The following is a 21,406-nucleotide window of genomic DNA, read 5'->3' on the forward strand; positions in this document are numbered from 1 at the left end:
TGCTGGACAGGGTGGCCGGCTTGTCAGAAGAGCTGATAGCGTCACGGCTGGTGCCTCTTCTGCTCAATCAGCTCGTGTTTGCAGAGCCTGTAGCTGTCAAGAGTTTCCTTCCTCATCTGCTGGGTCCAAAGAAAGGTGACCTTTAAATACTTTCTGTCTTCACAATTACTACTGAGAAGTTTGGAATGAATTCAGAGTGGTGGTTCTACCGAGTCGAGGAAGTAGGGGTGTTTATTTTAACCAGAACAAATACTGTAACATATAGAACTGGAAAGGAGAGTTTTGTGTGCTTCCTGGTTTGCAGTACTTGCTACTGCTCGGAGGATCAGGAATTGCCTGGGCTCTTCCCCAGGTTTACGTGTCACCACACCCTCCCACCCCAGGCTTTCCCAGTTGCTCACTGCATATCCCTCTTCTCACCTTTCCCTGACCCCTTTCATTCTGCCACCACACTCATTCTCCTCGAAGAGGGCTCAGTCTCTTTCCTTTCCCTCTGTAAGAGGTGTTCAGCATGTCTGGCTGGATCCCCAGCTATCTCTGTCCCTCCTGTTTGCCTCCCACCCTCTAATTTCTCCAGGTGTTTCAGACAAGCAATACTGTCTCGTGACTTGTTGACCACCAGTGTTCAGAGCCACTGCCATCGAGCCGTGGGTGCTGGCACTGCTGCCTCTCCTCCCTCCCGTGTCTGACATCCCAAGCAAGCTGTGCTGGCAGCTGACAAAGAATCAGACCTGGCAGTGGGGTGACATGGTAGATCTCCGCTGTGGTGGTTTCTCAGCGAGTAGCTTTTTGGGTGAGCTGTCTGTTGTCGCTGAAAGCAGCCTTTTCCTCTCTCCCCTAGAGCAAACTGGAGAAAGCCAGACCAGCTGCCTCCTGTCGCCAGCCTTGTTCCAGACACACGTCATTCCTGTGCTGCTGAAGCTGTTTGAGGTTCACGAGGAGCACGTTAGAATGGTGCTGCTGTCTCACATTCACGCCTACGCGGAACTGTTCTCTCGGGAGGAGCTGAAAAACATCATATTGCCACAGGTAAAGAACAGCAGAACACTGCGGTGTGTCCCAGAATACGGGATTTCTACAGCTCGGGTTTGTTCTTAGCTTGAAGTTAAGATCTCCTAGTGTTGGCCACAAACAGTTGGCAGCCTCCTTTCTCTGCAAGCCCTAACTCTTACACCCTGTCCTGATCTGGAGCACTGGTGTTGTTAAACCTGCCTCTCTCACACACACCACTTGTGCCGATACCCGTTGGCCTTGACTGGCGGCCTCACGTCGAGAGACTCTGTTTGTTGTGTCACACCGCAGGTGTCAGAACAGAGGAGTGATCAGTTCAAGCTCGGGGTGCCCTTGCATTAGCGTCCACCACTCACCAGCATCAGCCGCCCTCTTCAGCTTGTAACAAAAAGAAGGCTGATTTTATGCTACAGAATGATGTCTGGTATCTACTGAGGGCTGGGGGATATCACAGACATGAAGTGTGCTGCAAATACAACGTTTAAAGGGGAAAGAAGTGAAAAAGCAGAATTTTCTGTTCTTGGTAATGTTGTTATGTTTTTGGTTGTAGGTGTTGCTGGGCCTCCGAGATACCAGTGACTCTATCGTTGCGATAACGCTGCACAGTTTAGCAGTTCTTGTCTCCTTGCTTGGACCTGAAGTAGTTGTAGGTGGAGAAAGAACAAAGATTTTCAAAAGCTCTGCACCAAGTTTCATGAAAACTGCTGATCTCTCCCCAGAAGGTAAGTTACACGGTCAGGATGTTCTTGGGATTCTTACGTGTTCTGTTCAAGCAGCATAAGCAGAATCTGATGATTAATCTGTTGCTGTTGACAGGTTAACTGAAAGAAGAAAAAAGCTAATTTGCAGCTAAGCTTCAGTTCTGAATTAGGTGCTGTTTGCAGACATAGAATTGGTATCAGATGAGAGTTACACAGAAGTATTTTAACTGTAGGAAATAGATTCAAGAATCTCTGTAAGTAAGGGAGATTTAGGGGTGTGTGTTTGTCTTTGGTGGAAAAAAACTACATTGCCCTTCTACAGCACTTAACACAGATAGTTGTTCAATATTCCCTTTGTCCTTTATGTTTTTAAAAATAGTAAATCTCATCCTCTTCCCTTGATTTCTATTCATAGATTGGAAAAGGAATACGAACTTCCCTATTTTCTCTGCTCTCGGGAGGCTTTTCAGCTAATCCAAATGAAGACAGTAGTCCCTGCACCTGCTAGATAACTTGGAACCAAGTGCACTAAGGGAAAGCTTTTCTGGATATTGAACCTAAGAATGCTTATAACTGGAGGGAAGAATCAGCATTTGTTCTACTTTAGACATAGAGACACCAGATGAAATGCATGATAGAGATCACTTTAAGTACAAACGTTTTCGTCCTGATTATGTGTGTACTGATGGCTACCACTCTTTATTAAAATTTGTGGATGGCTCATTGCATTATTTTTCTTTACATTATTTTAGTAGACTATAGTAAATAAACCCCTTTGGATTCCATGCTAAAACCAGGTTTATTTTTCAGAAAATATTTAAAATTAGACCTGTTTTAACTATTCACAAACAACAACAACGAAATATATTTGTCCTCAACAGTGACAACCTGCAAAAAAACAGTGCTAGAGGCTGAAAATGTGAGGTTTAATAATCTGTTTGCTTAAGTCCCTAAAAGGAGGGTGCTTAGGGGAGGGTGTGGGTTCCGTGTGTTAACTACAGTCCGTCCCAGTGCCACAGTCCGTGTGTCTGTGGCTGCGCTCATCGTCATCACCCCTCAGCAGGGAACAGATGAGCCCTGTGGAAACAGATGCAGCATGGGCCCAAGCCACACTGTTCTGGGGTGGTGGCAACGGGGCCTCGAGGCCAGTGCTGGTGAATCAGCGCCATGACTCCCAAAAACCAGTTGGAATTTGGGGCTTGCCAAGCTATTATCTCTGGCCCGTGGAAACAAAGCTGCCTTGTGCAGCTTCAGAGTGTGGCCTTGAGTGCCTGCCGCCCCACCTCCGCTCGGCTGTGATGTGAGGGAGGCTGTCACGCAGCCTTCAGGGTAGAGCCTCTTCTTCCAGTAAGCTGCTTTCTCACGGCCAAGCATAAAAAGGAGGGTTTGCACAGTTGCATGGGTTTGCTTGTGCTTTGAGTTGTTTTGAATATCAATGCCGGACTCTCGTAGGAGGGGCCGGTAGCAGGGGAATGGTGATGCCATGCAGTATGGGAGCTGGGGTTTGGATCCAGCCAGGTGGCAGGCAGCGTGTTTTAAGCATCTGTTCTGATCATAATCAGTTTGTTCATTGCGTATTTCTTGGAAGAATGTATCAGCAAAAATTGACCATATACCATTGCCCAAACTTTGTACTGGCAAGAGCTGCAGATGGCAGGAACAGGGGAGTATTTTGTTATACACAGCTCGGGAGGTGCAGCTGTTGCGTTGTGCGCCAGGCTTCACTGAGTATCACTTGTCAGTGTTGTTAAATAAGACCATTCCAACGCTGTGGGCAGTTTCCACACGGACTGACAGCTCACCTTGTGGACTTGCTGTCCTTTCTTTTCTTTTGCCCCTGCAGACTCTCCCAGTCATGTCGTAAGCAATCAGCGAAATCAAAGCTCTCGGCCTTTGAAGAATAACACTAGTGTGTTCCCCATCTCTGGAAACACGTCTGTCAAGAAGCTTTCTGTGCGACAAGACAATCCACTGGCTTTAAAGACAGGTAAAACTTTGCCCTTGTTCTTCCTTTTTAGAAATCAAGTGTCTTGCAAATGAAATGTTGCTGGAAGAGATGATAGTTTTCCCCATGTGCTAATCTGAAAGAGATTCAGTGAACCAAGGAGGGTAACAGTGAAGGAAGGAACGTGTGATCCTTCACTTCCTCTGGAATAATTATTTGGGAATCTGATATGCCCAGACTACTGGCCAGCCTGGAATTTCTGTTTCCTTATGGCAGATTCTTTTCTGTGCATTTTCACCCCTCCCGTGACTTGGCAGATACACTGGATCTATAGGTCAGGTCATTCTCTGGCCTCAGAAGCTGAATCAGTTTACTTTTCATGCTTTTTTTTTCAGTCACCTATTCCTTATCAGCTGTCAGCTTCTATTGCCCCAGGGCTGAGAGGAAAACCCCTCCTTTTCAAGCAGGAAGGGGGTCGTGCTTTCTGATACGAGGGGAGCTTGGCACTGAAGCATCTTTTCAATCAGCATTACTGGCTTGTTTCTGTGCCAGGTGCTACCCGTGATGTCAAGGAGCTTTAGGCACAATTCTGTCTCTACGCTTGCTCCCTTGAAATGAGTACGTGACAGCTTTGTCTTCCACAGGTGAGCAAGTCACTCAGTCCTCCCTGAATGGAATTCCTGGAAGCATTAATACGGTGGGGAGCAGCAGGAGCTCTTTGACTACCTCCGAAAAGCCAGCAGAGGAGTGGCCAGACTGGAGCGAGCCAGAGACAGACACTGAGAAAACTGTGAACATTCAGATTCAGCCCCGAGAGCCGCGGGGCAGCGTGGGATCTTATTTTGCAGAGCGTGATGTAGATGAAAAGCCTTGGGATGACTTTGAGCCCAGCAGCCCCAGTCCTGAACTGTCCTCAGGAAACTGCCTCACTGTGATGCAAGCTGATGCAGTAGAAACGCCAAGGCCTCTGCCAGGTACCCAGCAACTGAGCAAAGAATTCAAAAGCCTCGAGCTGAGTTCCCCCACAAAGTCCTGCCCTGGGAACAGCTGGAGCAACAACAAGTGGGACCACCAGGAACAACTGGGAGAAACTGTGCTGCCAAAAACAACCTTGCAGGAAAGGTTGAAGTCTTCCTCAGAGTCTGGCCTAGGAGAAGAATTCACGATCAAAGTGAAGAGGAAACCTGTGCAAGACCCTGAGCTGGACTGGTTTGCTGACATGATCCCAGACATTAAACCTTCTTCAGCTATCTTGATTTTACCTGAGGCAAGGACAGAAGCGCTTGTTCCCACGCACTCTGGTGTAGTAACCAGCAGAGAAGGTGCCTCCCAGGATGTGCTGTTCTCGTCCAAATTTGCAGCAGCTGATGTTATCGAGGTAAGAGGCTATAGGCAGGGGGGTTTAAGTGACTGCACACTTTAGAGCATCTTAGAGCACATACAGAGCGCAACACGCTGTGGTAGCACCAGCTGGCTCCTTAATCAGATGGTGGGTAACCTGAGGAACTATCAGCAGTTGAGTCTTTACCTGTGAATACAAGATGCTGAGCTCTGAATGATGCATGTTATCAGGCGGCAGGTAATTCAGGGAGCCATTACTACAGCAGCAAGAGAGCTGTGTTAACAAACAGTGAGGGAATGGACTTAACTTGTGCAGTACTAAAGGTACCGACTAAGGAGTCTTAATTCCAGCTTTTAATTTGTGCTGCTGTATCCCGAATGCAAGTCTTGATTTGTTGGCCAGGTAAAACAAGGCTGGATCCTGTCTGCTGAACAGGTGTGGCCCCATGCAAAAGCAGAAGAGGCTTTCAGGCACAGAGGATGCTCGGGACTTAAGTGTTGTTCCTGGCTCTTTAGGAAAGCCTAATAGCATTGTAAATAAAGGACTGGATTAAAGTTTTTTGGGGTGCTTTGTTTTCATGAAAGACTAGCTAAGATATGTCTCCAGTTCAGAGAATGGTATGAAAACTGCCTTTTGAAGTAAGCAGGGAAATCTCTCTAGTCCTACCACAGAGACTCCAGAGACTTCTTCTGGTCCCTAGGAGGGGAGGCAGCACTCCCTGCACTGCTGCCAGGACACCTGACTCCATTGGGGAATAGGTGTTGATTTCAAGTTGTTTTCCTAGTTCAGCCTCAAGAGACCTACCCCAGGGGGCACGGGGAGAGGAGCCTTGGATGTAAACTGAAGTTGTTTATGACATTTGACAGTGGCATGGTGCTGTCTGACAGGATTGTTGTGATCTCAACGCCGTTACGGGGCTCACTCACTGTTGTGCCAGCAGTGCTGTGGAGTAGGAGAGCTGTAGTAATGAACGGGTGAGATTAAGCTCACAGTGTTAAAATACAGCAGGAACACAGCTGCTTCCTAAGGGGAAAGAAATCTAGTTTATAGCATCCTGTTCTTAGTGAAAATGGTTTTGGTACAAACAGCTCTTGCTTTAATTTTAGGGAAAAAAAAAATTAGACTCTGCCTGTTAGTTTGCTCTTGTCTTTAAGGAGTTTCTCGTTGTAGTTAAAAGTTCTTTTAAGACAGAAAGCTGCAAATACTGGCACTTGTTTTTTGGTCTTACAAGTGGTTTTGGCCATTCTGGGTAAATGTCTTGCTCTGCCATCGCAAGCCGCACAGGTTACTGCCTGGCTCCTGTGGCTGTGCTGAGTACAAAAGTACAGTTTGCATGCCTTAATGTTGATAATTTTACATGCTTCTAGGCGGAAGCTACGGGCTGGGGTGAAGAAGAAGAGTTGAACTGGGAAGATGATGCCAACTGGTAACAGGGCTGAAAGAGACAAAGGCAATTTATGGTGTGTTGGATTCTGTAAGAGAAGTTGCTGCTTCCCCAACACAATGGATAAGTACCTCAGCGCTGCTTTTGCCAGAAGGCAGGCACTGGCTGCAGCAGCCAGCGAGATCCCGTGGGGCCCGATCTCTTGCTGTGGAGTCTCCTTTCCAGTCTGTGCCAAAACCTGCAGGGGTGAGGCCCGCGCGCAAGCAATACGCCCAGCCGTGGTGCGTGCCACTGCTCCCCGAAAGAGGAGCAGCGCAAGGGGTGTGTTGGTGCTGACGTGCTACTGGAGGCCAAGAGTGGTGTAAGCGATTGTTCCAGAACTCATCCCTGCTCTGAAAAACTGATGACAATAAATGAACGTCACACTGAATTCCTTGGTTAATGTGCCTTTTTCTTTTGTTGTTGGTTTTGATTTTTTTTTCCTTTTTTTTTAAAAAAAAAGTAAAGCCCTTAGAAATTGCTCCTTTTAACTTTTTAGCTAAGAGATGATTTTAAGATGAATGTACAGTTTACTCAACTTATTTATTTCTGTTTATGTAGTTCTGTCAGTGGATGGCACAAGAGGTGCTAGGAACCGTGCAGTGAAGGACTCCTGAACACAAACTGCTTAAGCACCGCATTCTTTCTGCTCTTAACTGTGACCAATAAAGATTATTTTTAAAAGATGACCCTAGCGTGGAGTGGAGCCGGCAGCAGAGTTATGTGCAGAGAACAGTATAGAGTCTTAAATTGTTATTCTTAAGTGTATTTTAAAATTAAGATAAAAACATTACTGTCTGGCCACCTGTACGGTGTATGTGACAGGAACAAAGGTAACTTACTTACAACAGATTCCAACATCTTAGTATTCAAAATACAATCTCAGGAAATGTGACTTATTATACAGTAGCTTAGAAGAGCCAGCTATACATCTGCAGTATACGAAATGACAGCTCAGATGCACATCAGTGTCCATTAAAATATATCAGTCCTTCCAGCCCGTTATTATGAAAGATGGGCCTCATCTTTCATCCTCAGTTCTCATCTCACACCTCAGTTCATTTTGGCACATTAACTGGCACCCAGCAGCACAGAAGAGCATCACGCTGTGCCACAGATTTTTCTTCAGCAATCATGGTACAAAGGAGCCAAGCTGTCTTACTGTCTCTAAGACCCGTTGTTGAGCACCTTACCGTACTCTGTCTCTGAGGGCAGCTATAGCTGTATGTAGCGCCTCCAGCTTCACTGCAAGCCAAGCAGGAGGTGAGCCTTTCCGGAGCAGCAGCTTCACAGCCTCCACTGCCCCCTCCATGGTGCCTACGGCTGACTTATACTGCTCCTCCGAGGGTGGGTGGCATGCTCTTTTGGCCAGAGGCTGCAGATTAAAGTGAATACAGGACATCATTTATAACGCCCTATGTAAGTGATCAGGCTTTATCCAAATGCAAAAAAACCCCTTAGATGGAGAAGAGCTCCCTTGCCCTGTGACAGTTCTCACCAGCTGGCAGACTGTACAGAGCGTTCAGGTGTGACCTGAAGGGCCAGGAGTGTGTGCAACCTTTTTTCTTAGAACATGGAGGGCAGCAAGACCATCTTGAACCTCTTTAGGTGCTTCCCAGACTGGACAGAGCCCAGGTAGTTTAAAGAAGTGCACATACCTCTCCTGTTGACTCCGGTTCTCCATCCATCTTCATAAACTGTGCACTGCAGGTTATCCTTTCTTGCTTCATGCGTTCTGTTCGTGCTTCTCTTGTCTCTTCTACTTGCCTCGTCTAGGGAGAAAGCCACAAGAGAGGTAACTAAACCAAGGCGGCATTCCCAGCCTTTGTGGGATAATTCATGTGCCAGAACAAAGAGAAAGGAGGGAGAAATCTAATATGTAGTTCAAAGTGAATCTAATTTCTCACTCTTCTGAGGAGACTGAAGTTAAGATAGAGGTGCAGTTTTGGCGTAGCATCACTGGCAGCCATCAGTTCTTTTGCTCATTATCTGCTCGTCAAAACCTGCTCATCCAGGTAGCCCTGCTTTACAGGTTACAGCATGATCCCCCTCTTTCCCACTGTCTGTGGTCTGCATGAGTAGCCATCTGCTCTTAAGAGAATTTTTTCTAACTGCAAAAAGGACTAAGATGTTCCATCCATATTCATTTAGCTTTCAGAAACTGATCCAAGAGAGACGGCGAAGGAAATCACACAAATCAAATTATGAAATCTCTGTCTTTCTAGCAAGTAACTTCTCTGCTTACAGCAATGACAGTGCAATTTAATTATTTTTTTTGTTCAGTGAAAAGCCAAGCATTTAAATCAAAGTTGGGAAGTACTGGAAGAGCAGCATGCATAGAAATGGCAGTTGTTAATTCTGCTCAGTAAAGCAAGTAGGAATTCCAACCAGATCCCAGTTAACAGAATAATTTATTTTAAATTTACTTATGTAATTGCCATACAGACGATACAAGTGGAGACACAGACTGTGTACTGTTTATAATGGATGTGTACAAAATCAACTAAGAAAGCAGTAAAATGGTTCAACAACATACATACCTTAGCCAGAAAACTAACAACTTTGTTCTTAATTGCTTCGGAATTAAGGCACTGAGGAACAACATCTTCATGGTTTGTTTCCTGACAAAAATGTTGAGTAACAGTTATATAGTACATTTATATTAAGAAAGGAATAGACAGAGTAAAAAGACGTTTCCGTGACAGTCCCTTCCCTGCTGCAGCCCATCTAAGTGATCAATACTTGGTCTTCCTTCCCTTCCAGCTCTTGAAATCACAACTGCTTTAGCCCTCGTTACTTTTGATGTGATACCAAGATCCAAATTGGTCACTGAAGAGTTGCAAACATTTAAGGCAGAAGAATCTCTGTACAGTAAAAGTTAACAGATGCAGCCAGAGGCTCTGCTTACCTCTGCAAAATGCGTGAACGCCTCCAACGCGTGCTGATGGATCAGCCAGGTCTGGTCAGCCAGCAGAGAAGCAAACAAACACGACAGCTGGGGTACAACTTGCCTCTGAAAGAGGAACAAGTATCTTATCAGTTCCAAAGAGCTACTTGTGCATATCTTGCCGCCATGATTTATTATTAAAGAATCACTCTCGGGTCAAGGGATGGGTTTGTGAAATGTGAGAGTGCTACTCTTCTGTCTGGCAGAACAAAAACCAAAATGCTGTAAGGGAGGCGACACGTTCTGTACTTTCTTCTTGGAGGTTCAAATGTCAGTCCATTCTAACTGGTGAGAAGCAAGAAGCAATGAATAAAACCAAGTTCTTGCATGCACTCAGCATGTCTAAACGGAAAAAAAACCCCACCAAGCTGCCGCAGGCCATTAATGAGTCTCCAAGACCATTATGTGCTGGCACTCCTGTATGTGTTTAGTGCACTTGGTCCTTTATATTTAAATAAATAGCGTATCTTTTCATCAGAAGAATGAAGATTATTTCACTAAGGCCACAATTATATTTACCTGGGCTTCTTGTGGTATAAACACCTTTCCCATAGAAGAGAGAAAATTCACCATTGCTAGACGAACATGATCTGGGGGATCCAACTGGAAAAGGGAAGACTGCAGTGCAAATACCTACGGAAAACAAGCCCCATCAAACACACGGCAGCTGAAAACTCTTCTGCCTCATTTTTAAACCTGAAGACATTGATTTTAGAAAACTGGACTGAAAACAAGGGGACGTGTGCTACACCTTGAATAAAATTGGCTAGGATAAAGCTGCAGTGTGCATTTTAGAAAGAAATAAGAATTCTCTATAGCATATCCATGTATTTCAATTACTTTAGAATAATGAGATTCTCAAAATCAATGTTAAGCAAATTTCCATATACTTCACTTAAAGACCAGGAAAGTAATCAAAGAAGAAATAAAATGAGAAACTTCCATGTGTTAAGAGAAGGCTGGACCACAAAATAACTCATTTGACATTTTAGTAAATCACAAAGAACTTGGTTTTTTGAAGTAAATTATTCATAAATGTATTTTGTTTTGATTTATTTTTACCTGAGTAATTAGTTGAGTATCTAATGCTTGGATGAAAAATTCTAAAAGATGAAGTAATAAACAGAATGTCTGCTGGAGACATGGCTCATCTGAGACCTTGAAAAGATCACAATATATTAGTAGCATTGCATGTTAGCTTATGGAATAATTACTTAAGAAAGAACTTCAAAGTTACAATAGTGTTCCAAAATTCTTAGCCTAACTTCACACACAAGAAGACAAGAAGACACAGTAAGCAGCAGAATACTAAAATCATATTGATATTTCTAGTAGTCCTGTTTTACAAGACCTTTTTCTTTGATTTTTATTAGGAATATTTCTTATCCCTCATCTCCTTCCTCCACTCACTAATATAAGCAGCTAAGGGTTACTTGGACTATTTCTTTTCCCTTATCAGTTGCTACACGTCTTCACAGAACAGCTCAGGTGGTAGGAGACCCCTGAAGGGGCACATTATTGGCTCTTCTTCACCTCCTCTCTATAACTATTTTTTAATCTGGAGTATGAACCATGACAATCCTTTTTTCTTTACTGCAGTTGCAGACACAAACAGGTATCCAGTCACAAATACAGGAGGAAGGTTACTAGCTCTGTGGGATTTCATGTGCTAAGCTATGTACTAATTGAATCTCCAAGAGTTTTGCCCACGTTCTAATGAACCTTTAAAATAGATCAAATTTGTAACTGGAGTGAATTACAATGAGGTTTTCAGAGTAAGAACTCTTGTTAAACAAGTTAAACTTGTTAAACAAGTCTGAATCTAGCAAAGTAACAGATGGAGTAATAAGAAGCCATATATGTAACATTCAGGAATATTCAAATTCCGCTTCCAGAGCACGGTACCTGCCTAATATGTAAACCAGCTGACAGCAGGTGGGAAGCACAGTTACACTGTGCTTTACAGAAACCATCCAAGTAAAGCAACTTAGTAACAAAGACATGATGAAACAGCACCAGCCTCAGAAACATCATGTTTTCACCACTGAAGCAGCAAATTCTCTTACCTGCTTAGCCTGGAGAAAAGTCCAGAACTGACCAAGCACTCCCAAGACAGATGCCTGAAGTTCTGCCTCCAGAGTGTCACCAGCAAAACTGCAGGCAGCCAGCAGGACAGACAGGGCAGTATTCTAGTAGGGAAAAACGTATAAGACCAAAAAAACCCCCAACAACTAAACATAAAACAAATCAAAACCCCAGGCTCATATTAAATATCTGAAACTATACAAGGTGGCAAGAAGCCCAATGTGCTGTGTCAACTGTGAAGTACAGCTAATCCACCAGGACAGCAGCCAATAAAGCTTCCAAAGCCAGAAAACCGTCCGTTATTTCTGTGAGTTTCACACGGTGCTGCGGTCATCAGCTGCACTGGCAGGAAAAAGCTGGCAGCAGATACTTCATATGGAAGTGTCTGGTTTCTCACACTCCTTTGCCAAGGAGACCAGTGAGCATCTTTCAGATTCAATGCCACATAAAAGCAGCCAGGACTTTTAAACTTCAAAGTAGCGGCATGACATAGTGCAAATCAGAAATTCTAAAGAAATACGCATCTGCTCACCCAGAGAGCAAACAACTAGTAAACCACAAAACCTTCACTGTCACCCCCAGAGCAGAGGCTGCTGCGTCGTACAAGAAAGCATTAAAACAAGAGTTTCTCATGCATATGCCAGTTAGGCATGGAAAAAAAGCTGTGCAACACCCAGAAAAAGAGAACTGCGGTGACAGCAACAGAATCCTTATCGTTTGGACATGCAGAGTCCACACATTTTTCCAAAGACAACCCAGCGTCCTTTACCACAGGCTGGAGCTCTCCCAAAGCGCGCCCGCTGTTCAGCCACCGCCTGCACTGGGCGAGCCCTGCCCCGCAGAGCTGACATGCCACTTGTTTCCTAAGATCGGGATTCAGGGCCTTGAGGGATACATGCTGCCACACAGCCAGGTTGTCCACCTCTTCTGGAAGAAACTTATGAGCAAATTCTACCTGCAAAAAAAAAGGTTAATAAGAACTAAACAAACCAGAAAATGACTTGATAATCTGCCGGAAAGCTGAGAAACCAAAATACACTACTAGTTTGCTTTAGAAATGTCACACACACACACAAATATACCCAACCTTTCATTTGAATAAAATCTGATCTGCCATCTCCCTTGTCACCTATTGGACATCGGAATGATTAAGCTATGTACTACTTCAGCTTCTGGAAGCAATGGCCCTAGTGAGTAGAAAAAAAGAGCTTTAGCCTCTCTGAGGTGTATAGAGGCGCTGACAGGAAGGGATACTGCTCTTTGTATGTGATGATATGGGAACACTCCTGAACACTAGGCACAGATGTAATAACAGGACATACAGTCTGAGCCAATCTGGGAGATGGGCCATTTTCATACGTAGTCAAAGAGATGACTTAATTGCTACCCAGTAAAACCAGTTTTGGAAAGGTGTTCCTGTCTTTCTTGTTTTAAAGATCACATCTGCGCAATTTGGGACCCACTATGACCAAGTAATAGCAAATACAATATCAAGTACGGCAGCGAGCACTCTGCATCTTGTCATTTCTGAAGAACTGCAAGAGGATATTTTAACACAGGCCACAGATCTCTCTGTTAAAGACAGAAGATGCTGGTGCTGTACTTGCCTGGTGATCTGGAGCCATCAGGAACAGCATACGCCTCAGCAGAACACCCAAGGCAGAGACCTGGTAACAGTCACTGGGCCAAGACTTGATCTGAATTAGGATAAAAGGGTGACACATCTCATTAGAGTAAGGAAATCAACACTCATGAATTCTGTACAGAGTGTTCTGAGAGTTGCTCTATGGGATCAAAACAGTAACACTCTAAATAAAGCAATGCAGGACATGCTGGAAATACCAGGCATATTCTATCTCTTCACAGTACTGCTTTTGCCAATTATTAATCCATTTGAAGAATCAGAATGATCTCCACTTGGATTTGGAAAAAAAATGAAATTTCTGTCTTTGGTCAATTAGAAAGATTGCTGGTAGAACTAGGACTAAAAATGGTGCTGAATTGCTCCTGAAGCACTGAACATTAGATCCTGTTTTACTCACTGTGCTTCTTACCAAGTGAGCGATCACAGCAACGTGGTGAGCACACAGTTCAGCTGTTCCATACCTGGAATGTGAGGGACAGAAGCTTGTGAGTCTTTACTCCCTACTCTTTTTACAGATTAAGCATTATAAATCTTGCCTGAAGAATGATCGTTCCTCTAACATATTTAAACTTCGTATGCACAGACACAATTTACTTGAGAGAGTCATCCCAAAAAACAATTATCAAATAATAGAAAAAATATGTTCCCTTTACTTGCATGAAAATAAAAATGGCTAAGCTATTTCTGCTCCTCATTTTCAGATCAGGCTCTGTATCTGAAAAGAATCCAATTCTGGGACAATTTCACTTTTTAAAAAAGTTATTACGTACAACAGCAGAACTAACCAGATCTGTGGAAATCCTGTTTGACCTGTACTACAAACATCTTACCGGGCAAGGAAGCACCACGAGTCCATTGCTAGCAGAGACGTGATCATACTGGGACCCAGCACAGCATCCAGCAGAGCATGCTCCTGAGGAGAAAATATGGATTTGTAAATTCAGGCAGTAACATGTTGCAGGCTAACTATTACTTTTATTCTGCTAATTTGCATAAAACCTAAAAAGATTTTAAGCTTTTAGAAATTCAGAGGGCTTTAAGAACTCATTTTCCTACTCTATACTCAGCTACACCATCAAGCAAGCAGCTACACTTCTCGTTTTGCATACTTGGAATGTACCTGTACATTCATTTTAATGGGCTGAGGAACCTTGCGCATCCTTTCTTCACAAGGCACCTTTTATGAAAAAAGTTACATAATTTTTTAAAACCAATGTATTGCAAATTTTCTTGGCAGCTTTATTGGCAGCTTACTGAAAACCAAATAGAACCTTTTTCTCTTTTAGGAAGACAAATTTTACTTGAAAGAGGAATGTAGCATTCAGAAAAAAACCACCCTCCATCAGGGTTTTATTTTTTGTGAAACTTTTATAAAATTTTACATCTATCTAGAAGTTCTTCTGTCTATGTGTGGTAAAAGTGAAAAACTTTTAAAACATTATACAATGTTAATCAAAACTCAGAATGCTCCTCTGAAGTAGAAGAATCTGCTTACTGCCATTTTTGTGATATGTTCTTAGCTGGAATCACAACAATATAATCTAAGTTTTAATGCCACTTTATTACTTCACAGTACAGACTAACAAACCCAAGTAAATTCAGTACAAATTGAATGCTGCATAAAAGAAAGTATTCGTCTCTTGTAAGAACTTGACCTCCCAAACAGGACAAAAATTTCCAACACTACTGAGGTTCTCAGGAACTTGTATGAAGATTTTCCACTTTCCACAAGTGACACTGGTGGTGTGACTTAACTCCAGTCACGTAACTGTACCATGGCTGCACTCTAAAGAACCACTTCAGACCCGAGTATCTCTTTAAAGCTAGATCATTAGAAAGAGCTCATTCTTTTTAAAATAGTAACCACACATTACAACAACTGAAAACATAATAAGCAAAAAACCCCATCTTACCAGCTGAGAAAAGTGTGATGGGAGTGTGGAAGCAATGAAGGAGCACAGGTGGACACAGACATAGTGATAGAGGGTGATGGGAACTGCTGGCTGTCCTGTACCGGTCACCTCTGGCAAACAAACAGGGAGAGAAAGCTCGCCAGAACATTGCTGGAAACTGAAGAAGAGAGCTGAAAACAAAGACAGACTGCAAGGAAAACAGAGAAAAAAAAAAAAAGAAAACCCGTTATGTTACAGATACGCAAATCTCAAATGCTTAAAGCAACATCTGTACTAAAGAATCCTGGTCTTTGACCAGAAGCAATGACAGTAACTTCATGGCTTTTACACTAAATTTATGTTACATAATCGTAGAACAGAATCATAGAATGCGTTGGGTTGGAAGGATCATCTAGTCCAGTCCCAAAACCTGAATCGCAAGAAGGAATCTTGCATGATACGACTATACATTCCTGACCACCTCTCTCTTTTACAAATTCAGGTGATTACTAGAAGGTTCAGACATAAAAATGCAAGACTTTAAATTAGCAAACTATCAACAAATAACACACATATCTCCTTATCCTGAAAGTACTCTAAATACCATTTCTTTCCTGAAAACACAGACATCCCTGGCTCTGTATCCTTTGCTCCTGAAGCGCTGAACGTTAGATCCTGTTTTACTCAGCATAAGGATCTAAATCCATAGGGTCTGACCATTTTTACTATTCGGTTGCAAGGGAAAGCCCAGCAGCTGAGCCCTTCTGTTTGCCCGTGCAGACTGATTGCTGTTGGTGAAGAACAACAAAAACCTTGCTAGTACCTTTTTCCTGTGTTCCAGAGAGCTTGCACTTCTTCAGGCTGAGAGGACAGCTTGTCCATTATGGTAATCAGGATGAGACACTGGGGCAGCTGCTGCTCAGGAGGGAGACCTGTTTAAGTGTTATTTTAAAAGTTATGCCAGTTGACCTGGTAAATAAATTGTGTGTGTAAACTGGCTTTTAAGCCAGCAACAAGCATGATGAACAACTGGTGAAACGTAAAAGTTCCCAGTAAAGGAATCAAAAAATCTCTTGTAGACACAGCTGGGCAAAAAAAGAACATTTCATCATGAACATTGTGTTTGAAGTGAAAAATAAATGCAAAATGCTCTATATCAGGTAAAATCTAAAATATTCTAGTTCTGAACTGTCAGTGCAAGATGCTGCAAAGGAGTTACAATCTGGACGCCTCATACTTCCAGTCTCCCTAAAAGCTCTGGATACCTCAAACACTGAAGACACAACATTTTCTTCTAAGTGTGCCAGGATAATCACAAGGGCAGAGTGTGCATGTGGGAGAGAAGACAGTCAGCTATTTCAGAATTATGACGTGTTGGCCAGGCCGGAAATTCAGGAGGGGGTTGTGTTAGAACAAAAAGCCAGCTTGCAGTTTGGAGGCATTCTTCTTTGCACAGAAAATACTTAATTTCAGAGGGAACAAAAAGCTTCCCCCCAACAGAACAGCATAAAAGAAATTCAGTCTGCTTTGAAAGTTTGTGACCAGTGTGGACTGAAATTATGCAAACAAGCAAAATTGTCAGGATTTCCATTAATCAGATTAATATCAAAATTATTGTGAGTACTTGGAAAAGATGCATTCAACAGCAGCATAAACTATCTGTTACAAAATTAATCTGAGTTATCATGCAGATGGCTATATCATAGTAATTAGAAAAGAATTAGAGACAAACAAACCAGTACAGAATATTGCTTGTGGTCCAGAAAGTCAAAATATCAATCCTGATCCCTCTGAGATGCTTCTGTAGTACTACAGCAGTGGTAACTGTATTTTAAACCCACCTAACTTTTCACTTAACACTTGCTCCATAAAAGGACTAAAGGGAAGAAGTTGGCTGATGAGAGGATCCAGAGCCACAAGAAAAACACGGGATATTTCATCTCGATGAACTTCCAGGATTTCTGGAGCGTAGAGACTGGGAGGAAATTTGCTGACGGGGGATGAGAAAAAAAAAAAAGTTAAATATTCTCAGTAACATTTGAAATTTAAATATTTTCAGTAACATTGCTTTTCAAAAGAACTACAAAAAGGCGCATCCTTGTTATTGTGAAATGAAAGGCAGAAAAGGGTCCCTATTTCAGAATATCTGTTATAGCCTGAAGAGTTACAACTTTGTATTCAGCCTTTAAACTGTCACAATCCAGTATTTTCCTAAGTCTTGAAAGAAAACCTTACAAGCTCACAGAAGATGCATGTAAAATACATAACATATATAAGAAGAAATATACTGAATCACAAGAAAAATTGAGCAATGAGAAGCCAGGAATACACCTGTATACGTAATTGGACAGTCGTAAACGTGGCAGCACTAATTCAACACACGACACTAATAAAAGGGTACCACAGTTTCTTTGAAGAGAACAAAAACCTTGGGCAATAAAAAGAAGTGACATGAGAATAAAGGAAAAGAGATCACGAAATAAAAACCTTCTACTCCTGGACCTTATAAAGGGACTGTAAAAATGCTACCTTCCTGCTCAAAAACCCTGCTCAGTCTTCCCGAGCGAGTAAAAATTTACAACCTTCTACTTGAGAAAGATCTCCAAAGTAAGTAAAGCTCGAAGAGGAAACTTGTAAAACAATATCCACCTGATCTTGCAGTGAAACATGCGGTGAACTCATGTACGCACCTCACCACAGAACCTGGTTTCAATTCCGAAAGGGTAACTGATACCAGGGCCCTGTTACAAAGTCCACTTTCCCCTATTCTTCCCCACTATCACAGCAAATAGAGCAAAACTTCTGAAAGAAAAACAGGAAGCTGCTTGCAGACTGTTATGCATACAATTAAACAAGCTTTTGCTTCGTCCTTTTGTAAGATTTCACAAGATTATAAGCACAACAGTAAAAATATGAAAACATTCAGGATAGTCAGCTTCTGATCCTGATCTGTGTTCCGATCCTCCCAGCAATTTGGACTTTAGGAACAAGAATTTTCAAATGAACTTGCATAAATAGACCCAGTGTCCAAGACAATCAATTTGCATATGCTACACATCACTCTTTAAGAAATGTTGAGATAAGTAATTGCAACAAAGTGAGTGGTTTGTCAATGCTGGACACTCGCAGCATTGATGAAGAACGGGGCTAAGATAACTAGTTTCACACAAAAATGCCCAGTTTATAAAAAAAAATATTTTAGATTTCTGTACATGAAAAAAGAAACCATCATCTCTGGAATGAGAATTGTATTTTTACTTCCCACAATACTTGTACCTTTAAGAATACAATATGGAGATGTTATTAAGATACTATCAATAATCAATTATTTGTACTTTTGTACTATACTTACCTGTATATCTGAAGAAAGAGCTGGTGTAACTGACAACACGAATCAGAGAAGAAAGAAAGAAATTCCTGCAAAAGCCATTAATTTTTAATAGTCACTTTTAATATAAGATACATGACTAAATACACTTTCTTTCTATTCTGCTACATTGGTGTGTGAAGTACTACATAGCAAAAATTCGTTAAGTTCTAATAAAACCACAGGACAAAGCAAGTGCAAAGCAAAGAACAAAGTATTCCTAAGATGAACTACACTACATGTGTGTATTTCAGGTAAAACAGTGAAATTTATAGGCTTCTTTAAAAAAAAAAGAAAAAAGTAAGTGCAGTCTTAATAGCCATAAAGAGCTGCAAAAATCTGAAGTGGTCTCACATATGCTGTAAGGTTGTTTTATCCTGTCACGATGCTGTTTGGTTTGCCCCCCCCCCAAATCAACAACAACAAAAAAAGACCCTGTTTTTACCCCATGGGGCAAGAACAGATGCAGAATGCATCTTTCATTCCTAGAGAGCAAGATCTTTTCACATACATTCTTAAAATGGGTAGATTTACAGCATGTCTTCTAATAATGAGAAAAATAAACCACAGCAACAGTGCCAGAGCCAACAACAGTACACAGGCATTTCCTCCTATTAATGCCACATCGTTTTCAGCCGTTGAAATAAGCAACAATTCTGAAAATTTGGTGACAGGTTTCACCCGCTTAATTCTTCCAGGTAAAGTTACTACTGCAGGGACTCAAGGCTGCCTGTAAAGCCTCCACACCTCCGATCAACTCCCCAGGGACACTGCTTGTAACAGTTTGGTTTTCTGTTAAATTGTAGCAGTAATCCTGCTTAGGCTTGTGAGTAAATACAGGTGGAAAACCTACAAGCAGGTTATGCATGGTTGTTATTTATACCACTCATATGGCATAGTCATAAACTGTCAATATATTAAGCAGTAAAAGAATATTCCACTTGCAGATCAGGGGCTTAAATTTAATAGTAACAGAGAATTCAAATATCAAAACCTACTTTGGTGTAGTGTACAAGGGAATTAGCAAAGAACCTGCACAGCTTGACCGTCTTCTGGAAGAGCCTGAGGTCAGTGTCCACCTGTCCAAAAAAAACCCCAAAAACACAGTTCTAGAACTTTAATACAGAGTAATACAATAAAAAAAGAAAGTTAGACTGCTAACAATGTTCAAAACCCGTTTCGAACTTGATTTTCTAGACTCTGCAGCTATGGGGGAAAGACTTTAAAACTGCTCAGTACGCCTCAACATATGCATAGCAATACTGAGAATTGAAACATTATCTTTTGATTGACCTTAGAATAGTGTCAGTTTAGTTAATAAAAAAAAAATTCCCATAAAGCGTGGTGGAAACTTACCTTCAGTGCCTCACTAAAACCTCACCAATCTAAACAAAGTTACAAGCCTCATTTTCACACAATTTCAAAAGAATAAGGTATTCTCCCTACTACACGAAGCATAAAGAGAAAAAAAAAACAAACCCAAACCACTCCAAGCAATAATATAGCACAGAAAATTCATCCTCTTCCAGTTTAGTGACAGCTTTGGGAGCTTTTTAATTCACCTGTATCTCTGACATCTTCATTTGCTCAGCCAGCTGCAAACAGGAGTGAAAAGAAAGAAGAGTGTCCTTGCACAGGTCACTGAGGATGTCACTGTGTTTCAGGTGGCACCGCAGCAGAGAGTGATGCTTCAGGCTTTGCCTAAAAATGGGAATATAATCAGATATTTAATTGTCAGAAGTGATCATGCAATGAATTAGTACAATTCCAAATAACTAACTTTTCTATTTAGGCTTTTATACAGCACTAATTGGTGCAATATCTGTGCACACCAAAACCAGAAATTTAAAGAGAACCACCCTCTTCATAGCGATGACTGGAACACAGAGGAGAGGCAGGATGAAAGCACAAGGCAGCAGAAACACGCACAAAATTGCAGGTCAGACCTCTTAAGATTTATTCAGATAACAGTGTTTCAAATTCTCTTCTGCACTGGTATACAAAAAGTCAGGCTTCTTTTACTTTTCATGCATGACTCCTGCCTTCACTGATGGGGCCTATGATAATACTTATTAGCCAAATTTCTCAATTAAATTTCCTAATTTACTTACTACGTACATTGAATTCTCTGACTTCAATTTTCTTTGAGACTCTGAACATAAAGCTATTGAAATACTGGTTATTTAAAATTACATTGCGCTTATATTACAATAAAATCCAAAGACTTCAGGGACGTACTTGATTATGAACTTCCACGTATTGGCATGAAGAGCATGGTCCATATTGGAAATGACAGAGCATATCTCCAGCACAGTGTGGATTACTAAGGAGGAAATAATAACAGCAACGGCCGAGTTAAATCAGATTCATGAGTTCATTGCTATGCTCCTCTCCTCGGAAAAGAGCAGCAATTACAAGCACTAGAGAATACCACTGAATCAGGAACAGCTCAGTGCTGCCCCTTTCTTACAAACGCGCACAACACACATCCCATTCCACAGAGAAAGTTTCAGGAGAGAAAATACAGATATTTCAAGCTGCAAAAGTGCTGCCTTCTGAAAGGCTGGTCAGAACAGCAGGAACTGAGCATGCTCAGAACCCTGTTTTAAAAATTGAGACACACTCTCTATAGAATAAAAGGTTGAGCAAGGCTAAAAGGAGTGTTAGATCCATATATACCTGACACCATATCTGTGATGGTATCTTCAGTAGAAGCAGAGCCTATAGAAATCGTATCAAGTAGTTCCATCAGCTGCTTCTGAAGAGAATAAGTTTCCTTGAACATAGCTTGCAGGAGGTCAGAAATCAAATGCAGATGCCCACAGTACACTGATTCACTGTCCTGTAGGAAACGGGAGAGAAGAGATTTGGAAAAAAAAAAAAGTTCAGGAATCACAGCCTGATTTTTCACATGCTAAAACACCAAAAGCTTTGTCATACATTACCCTGAACAAAAGAACAAGGCATAGATGTGCCTACTTTAACTCAATACACAGCCAGATCTGCAGCTTCTGCTACCAACTCCTGTTTGCTAAATAAAAAACGCTC

At 42.0% G+C, this 21,406-nt stretch overlaps 2 protein-coding genes across 2 annotated transcripts in view; one reads left to right on the forward strand and one right to left on the reverse strand.

Annotated features, from left to right (window-relative positions):
- The window catches only part of SCYL3 (SCY1-like 3 (S. cerevisiae)), a 13,797-nt gene extending 6,692 nt beyond the window's left edge, over window positions 1–7,105 (forward strand). The window contains exons 8-13 of the mRNA XM_009871522.1: window positions 1–135; window positions 842–1,029; window positions 1,562–1,733; window positions 3,556–3,699; window positions 4,302–5,035; window positions 6,367–7,105. The exon at window positions 1–135 is cut by the window's left edge and continues 35 nt beyond it. Of these exons, the coding sequence (XP_009869824.1) occupies window positions 1–135; window positions 842–1,029; window positions 1,562–1,733; window positions 3,556–3,699; window positions 4,302–5,035; window positions 6,367–6,429 (1,436 nt within the window). The 3' untranslated portion in view covers window positions 6,430–7,105. The remainder of the gene's footprint in view (window positions 136–841; window positions 1,030–1,561; window positions 1,734–3,555; window positions 3,700–4,301; window positions 5,036–6,366) is intronic.
- Window positions 7,106–7,611: 506 nt separating this feature from the next.
- The window catches only part of LOC104275541 (chromosome unknown open reading frame, human C1orf112), a 17,922-nt gene continuing 4,127 nt past the window's right edge, over window positions 7,612–21,406 (reverse strand). Inside the window, exons 6-24 of the mRNA XM_009871523.1 lie at window positions 21,038–21,200; window positions 20,597–20,681; window positions 19,921–20,059; window positions 19,357–19,437; window positions 18,344–18,408; window positions 16,833–16,981; window positions 15,815–15,923; window positions 15,013–15,199; window positions 13,930–14,012; window positions 13,509–13,560; window positions 13,062–13,151; window positions 12,224–12,409; window positions 11,436–11,558; window positions 10,432–10,527; window positions 9,889–10,002; window positions 9,331–9,435; window positions 8,963–9,043; window positions 8,081–8,194; window positions 7,612–7,797 (exon numbers count right to left, since the gene is read on the reverse strand). Coding sequence (XP_009869825.1) covers window positions 7,612–7,797; window positions 8,081–8,194; window positions 8,963–9,043; window positions 9,331–9,435; window positions 9,889–10,002; window positions 10,432–10,527; window positions 11,436–11,558; window positions 12,224–12,409; window positions 13,062–13,151; window positions 13,509–13,560; window positions 13,930–14,012; window positions 15,013–15,199; window positions 15,815–15,923; window positions 16,833–16,981; window positions 18,344–18,408; window positions 19,357–19,437; window positions 19,921–20,059; window positions 20,597–20,681; window positions 21,038–21,200 — 2,208 coding nt within the window. The remainder of the gene's footprint in view (window positions 7,798–8,080; window positions 8,195–8,962; window positions 9,044–9,330; window positions 9,436–9,888; window positions 10,003–10,431; window positions 10,528–11,435; window positions 11,559–12,223; window positions 12,410–13,061; window positions 13,152–13,508; window positions 13,561–13,929; window positions 14,013–15,012; window positions 15,200–15,814; window positions 15,924–16,832; window positions 16,982–18,343; window positions 18,409–19,356; window positions 19,438–19,920; window positions 20,060–20,596; window positions 20,682–21,037; window positions 21,201–21,406) is intronic.

Source organism: Apaloderma vittatum, unplaced genomic scaffold (assembly GCF_000703405.1).
Source record: "Apaloderma vittatum isolate BGI_N311 unplaced genomic scaffold, ASM70340v1 scaffold33486, whole genome shotgun sequence".
Taxonomy (NCBI): Eukaryota; Metazoa; Chordata; class Aves; order Trogoniformes; family Trogonidae; genus Apaloderma; species Apaloderma vittatum.